Genomic DNA, 6,020 nt, shown 5'->3' on the forward strand with positions numbered 1-6,020 from the left:
GAAAGGATAAGGTGCCTCTTAACATCTGAGGGATTACAGTTGGAGGCATCAAATGTTACCGTGATTTTTTCTTCTGCATTTTCTAACATATTTCTGCTCTTTAATGTCATATCGTAATTTGGGAGTTCTAAAGTAGACGCACATGACACGGCATGTGTTTAATGAGGAATAGAATGCCATGCCTTTTCCAGACAACCGACATGAGATATTATCCTATATAGGCCTGCATTTGGTTTCCTGGCCAGATGTGTAGTTGATCTAACCATGAGGAATTTGCTAACGCTGTGTAGATCTACATTGGAAATAGCTTGTCAAACAACAGGGGACATTTAAAAAATGACTAGGCAATTACAGACGGTTATAGCCAATATGCGCAAATGCAAGGCGCTGTCCAAGGTTCTGCAATGCTGAAATTAGTTGCATTTTCTCATGAAGATGCATGCGGGTCGTGGTCTCTAATTTATCAGCTGAATAAACATGGAGTTTATTCAATTTAAAGTATCTGCTCCCATGAACAAAAATGTATTTAGGCTACACAGATAAGCTAATCAATTAAAATAATCGGGAAACAAATTAGACAAGATTATTAATTTTTTAAAGATTGTTTTTATATAAATTCTGCCAAATAAAAAAGAATGTAAGTGCTGGCTATACTCAAAGGGGCATGAAACAAAACGTTGGATCCAAATTCTTATAGCGAATAATCTAAAAGACAAACAGAAATAATTTTAATAATGCTATTGATGTTACAGCTAGGTTAGAGCTACGATTTATTTATCCATTTACACCTCTATGTATTTTTGCATTAGGAATAAAAAGACACAGTGTGTGTGTGAGATATAGGCTTATTAATGTTGCGCAGTCTAACTCACTGTCTAATTTTTCAACGAACATATGCGTCTGCAATTATAAACTACACCTTTATGAAACTGATAATACATCTGCCAGATCAACATAATATGAACATGCTTAGTGTCATTATATCATAACGAAAAATATTGAAACAAATGATCGATCAAATTCAAAAACGAATTTGAAAAGAAAATAAATTGAATTAGGTCTAATCAAATATGCAAAATGAGCTTAATCGAATAAAGCACAAATATTTTGTATAAATAAAGGGTAAGAGCTAGCATCCATGCCTCTGGTAACGAAATACTACACCCCTTTATCCCTCTAAAATCTCAAAGCAATATTCTAAACGTAATAAAATGACCATTTTGTCCTTGGTCTTAGGCTACTGCAGAGAATTTGCGCCAGTGAGGGGGTCATAATTGTGTCATAGGATGCGTCTCTATCTCTCTCTCTCTCTCTCTCTCTCTCTCTCTCTCTCTCTCTCTCTCTCTCTCTCTCTCTCTCTCTCTCTCTCTCTCTCTCTCTCTCGCTCGCTCTCTCTCTCTCTCTCTCTCTCTCACACAGACACACACACACACCCGCTTCAAAATCATGACGGGTTTTTGCCTGCTGAGCAAGTCATTGCATTGGCAGTCTACGAGGACACGTGCCCAGTCCCGCTGTGACACACAGATTCCATCGCTCGTGGTTTGCGCAACAGCTGAGTGCAACATCCGAATCAAAACGGACAACTTAATGGAGAGGTCACAAACAGAGACATTCGATCATATTCAGCAGTTTAGAAGAACCAACTTGACCAATTTGAATTAGGAGGATTTTTTTTGCATCATTACTTCTGAAGCCAAGAAAGTGCAGGAGGGATTTGAAAGTGCCATGTTTAATCAAGACCAACAGACGGGATTTTAACGCGAGCCTGTGTGGATGTAACGGTTGGACAGCGGTTAAGAGCAAAGTCGAAACGTATTGGCAACTGGAATGGTTATCTTTCTCTCACAGCAGCAGCAATAGCCAAAATAGCTAATAACCACCTTGCATGTATTTATTCAAACATTTTCATATTTGATCCAATTGATATCTGAAGATTCACATTTATTTCACAACAATGGCTCACTTAATTCGACACAAGATCGGCAACAAGCTGACCAATGCGGCCAACACAGTATCCAATAAGTCTCAGGCCAAGGTAAGCGGAGTGTTCGCCAGGCTGGGCTTCCAGGCCGCTACGGATGAAGAGGGTCTGGGGTTCGTGGACTGCGATGACTTGGATTTTGAGTACAGGCAGGGGATGCAGATGGACATCATGCAGGGTGACGAGGAAGGGGGAGATATGGACGGAGGAGACGAGTTGATGGTGGGGGACAGCCACTACCAGAGAGATGGAACCGGCCCACCATCCTCCTCCTCCCTCAAGAACACTGGGGCGTGTAACGAGTTGGCATTAGAGGACAAACCCAAAATTACCTCTTGGGATGCGGGGTGGAACGTCACCAATGCCATTCAGGTAGAAATAATTTTAAGAAACACATTAACATATTGTCACTATGTCAATGTAGGCCTATTGTCAAGATAGCCTTGGAATATACGCCCATTCAGGGGACACCGATTTGCATCCTACAAAACAACTGAAACAGACCTTAAAACGACTTTAGAAATATTTTAATTGACATGTAAAAATATACTTTGAATAGGCATATTGTATGGTTTCATATTTCACAATCCTTCATTTAGAACAAATGTGTCCTAAATATTTTCATTTAATCAGAAGAGAATGTCAATTTAATTGTAAGCATGTATATAATAATTTGAGGTTTTAGAGGAAAATAGGGATTTATTCAAGATAGCCTATTTCTTATCAGCAAAAAACAGACCCCCGGTTTCCTCTCCGTCTGGAATGAATCACGGCTAAAATGGTTTGGATTAGCCTCAGGCACCATTAGGCCTACATCGTTATTCTTGATAATATTTCACAGTGGTCCTTTGTAGTTGGTAGAGCATGGAGCTTGTAACCCCAGGGTAGTGGGTTTGATTCCCGGGACCACCTATACGTAAAATGTATGCACGAATGACTGTAAGTCGATTTGGATGTAAGCGTCTGCTAAATCGTAAATGTTATTATTACAGTGGATTATACAAAATAAATACAGTCTTGATGAGGAAATATCTTAGAAATATTAGATTCTGAGCCTGGACGCTAGTCGGCTGACAGATGAATAGAGGCCTGCCTATGCTTTTCTCTCTCAACTCCAATCGTTATATTTGGTTTTTCACACGTGTATGATTATGCAAATGTCAATGTCGTTTGCTATTATTATGGGGGGGGCACTTCGATAAGAACATTTCCATTACGACTCAACTGTGCTTGTGTATCCACAGGGGATGTTCGTCCTTGGGTTACCATACGCCATTCTTCACGGAGGATACCTCGGACTCTTTCTCATCATATTTGCCGCCGTTGTATGTTGTTACACCGGAAAGATTCTTATTGCGTGTCTGTATGAAGAGAATGAGGATGGAATTCTGGTGCGCGTGAGGGACTCCTACGTGGACATCGCCAACGCGTGCTGCCAGCCACGGTTCGCGTCTCTGGGCGGACATATCGTTAACGTTGCTCAGATCATTGAGTTGGTCATGACCTGTATCCTGTATGTGGTGGTCAGCGGCAACCTGATGGTCAACAGCTTCCCCAATCTGCCGGTCTCGCAGAAGGCCTGGTCTGTAGTCGCCACGGCTGCCCTCCTGCCTTGCGCGTTCCTCAAGAGCCTTAAAGCCGTGTCCAAGTTCAGCTTGCTCTGCACCATCGCGCACTTTGTCATCAACATCCTGGTGATAGCCTACTGCCTCTCCAGAGCCCGCGACTGGGCCTGGGACAAAGTCAAGTTCTATATCGATGTCAAGAAGTTCCCCATCTCCATCGGCATCATCGTCTTCAGCTACACGTCCCAGATCTTCCTGCCGTCGCTGGAGGGGAACATGCAGAGGCCAAAGGAGTTCCACTGCATGATGGACTGGACCCACATCGGAGCCTGCGTTCTGAAGGGCCTGTTCGCTCTGGTGGCCTACTTGACTTGGGCAGATGCCACCAAAGAGGTAATCACGGACAACCTTCCGTCCACCATCAGAGCGGTGGTCAACCTGCTCCTGGTGGCCAAGGCCTTGCTTTCGTATCCGCTGCCATTCTTCGCTGCTGTAGAGGTCCTGGAGAAGTCTTTTTTCCAGGATGGAGGGCGCGCTATTTTCCCTGACTGTTACGGGCCGGGAGGACGGATTAAGTCCTGGGGACTGGGCCTCCGGTGCCTCCTTGTGGTGTTCACGTTGATCATGGCCATCTTTGTCCCGCACTTCGCACTCCTCATGGGCCTCACCGGGAGTCTTACCGGCGCCGGGTTGTGCTTCCTTCTCCCGGCTCTCTTTCATCTAAAACTGATGTGGAGGAAACTCTTATGGCACCACGTGTTCTTCGACGTCGCCATATTCGTTATAGGGGGCATATGCAGCATTTCTGGGTTTATTCACTCAGTAGAGGGGCTCATTGAGGCATTCAAATATGGAGTCGAGGAATAAGAAAGTATAAATTCAACCTCTGTAGCCCATAGGTCATACTCTCATCGATCATTGGCGCGTAATGACAGACTGATTGACAGCGCAAAAGGGAGACTGTGTAACTGTGTACTTAGTTTTTTGCCTTCGTGATAATGTGCAATAACAGACTTTACAGTCATAGTGTACAGTATTTAGTAATGAAATGTTATGTTAATTAGGAGTGGGCAATTCAGTGTCCTTGGGAAATAGATCGTCTCTGAAGCGTTGAATATGATGCATGGTCTGATCAGGCAATGTCAGGCATGTGAAAATTAGCTGTGTATAAGGCCTAACTTAGTGTGTGGGTGTCTTGATATCTGCATTGAGAATTGGTTTCTTTATGAAGATTTTTTTTTTAACTACGGAAGTGAGTGTTTTATTATCGAGCTGCTATAGAGTTAGATAATCTCATGCAGGTTCTGTCGACATAACAGAGAAAACACGCTCAGGGCACCCACGTTGGATGGTGCTATAGGATAAACATATAAGGAAATCATATATAGTGGTTTAATCAGAACATTTCGATTCGTTTTCAACCGTACTCCTTGTCGACACATTTGGTTTTTGGTGTTTCAAGTGTAATTATGGATGAAGTGAATTATTGCAGTGCAAGCAAGTGGCTCCTATGTGTTTATATGAAACGATCTGTCTTCTGTATAGTCTCCCTACCTGTTGAACGTGTTAATTGTGCTTTCATGGAATTAATCATGACTTGTAAGAAACGAGTATGTGTTGAATTAATAGATAAATAAATCGAATATTTTATGCATTATGTTCATGTCATTGTACAAGGATTAAATGTCTATCTGGAATTTGTGCATGCTCATGTATGTGCGAAAAAATAATCTATGGGTGAATAAAATCGAGGTTTTTATGGATGAATATAGTCAGTGTTTGTTTGGGGGTCTTTCAGTAAAATGGAAGCAGAAATCTGGATTAGGAATGCGGATTTGGTGTGCAGTATTATGCAAATTATCATAGAGTTACTCACCTCACCTGCACATGCGCATTGTCTGCCTATACATTTAGACTCCACATACAGTTGAAGTCGGAAGTTTACATACACTTAGGTTGGAGTCATTTCTTGTTAACAAACTATAGTTTTGGCAAGTCGGTTAGGACATCTACTTTGTGCATAACACAAGTAATTTTTCCAACAATTGTTTACAGACATTATTTCTTAAAGCTTGGTCGCAAATGGGTCTTCCAAATGAACAATGACCCCAAGCATACTTCCAAAGTTGTGGCAAAATGGCTTAAGGACAACAAAGTAAAGGTATTGGAGTGGCCATCACAAAGCTCTGACCTCAATCCTATAGAACATTTGTGGGCAGAACTGAAAAAGCGTGTGCGAGCAAGGAGGCCTACAAACCTGACTCAGTTACACCAGCTCTGTCAGGAGGAATGGGCCAAAATTCACCCAACTTATTGTGGGAAGCTTGTGGAAGGCTACCCGAAACGTTTGACCCAAGTTAAACAATTGAAAGGCAATGCTACCAAATACTAATTGAGTGTATGTAAACTTCTGACCCACTGGGAATGTGATGAAATAAATAAAAGCTGAAATAAATCATTCTCTCTACTAT

General features: G+C 42.1%; 1 protein-coding gene across 1 annotated transcript; it reads left to right on the top strand.

Annotated features, from left to right (window-relative positions):
• Positions 1–1,429: 1,429 nt before the first annotated feature.
• On the top strand, positions 1,430–5,313 carry LOC121545462 (vesicular inhibitory amino acid transporter-like). Its single transcript, XM_041856002.1, has 2 exons — positions 1,430–2,356; positions 3,229–5,313. Exons 1-2 carry the CDS (start codon positions 1,958–1,960, stop codon positions 4,414–4,416), a joined length of 1,587 nt encoding a protein of 528 aa, XP_041711936.1. The 5' UTR covers positions 1,430–1,957; the 3' UTR covers positions 4,417–5,313.
• Positions 5,314–6,020: the final 707 nt, after the last annotated feature.

The sequence above is a fragment of the Coregonus clupeaformis genome, unplaced genomic scaffold (assembly GCF_020615455.1).
Source record: "Coregonus clupeaformis isolate EN_2021a unplaced genomic scaffold, ASM2061545v1 scaf0012, whole genome shotgun sequence".
Taxonomy (NCBI): domain Eukaryota; kingdom Metazoa; phylum Chordata; class Actinopteri; order Salmoniformes; family Salmonidae; genus Coregonus; species Coregonus clupeaformis.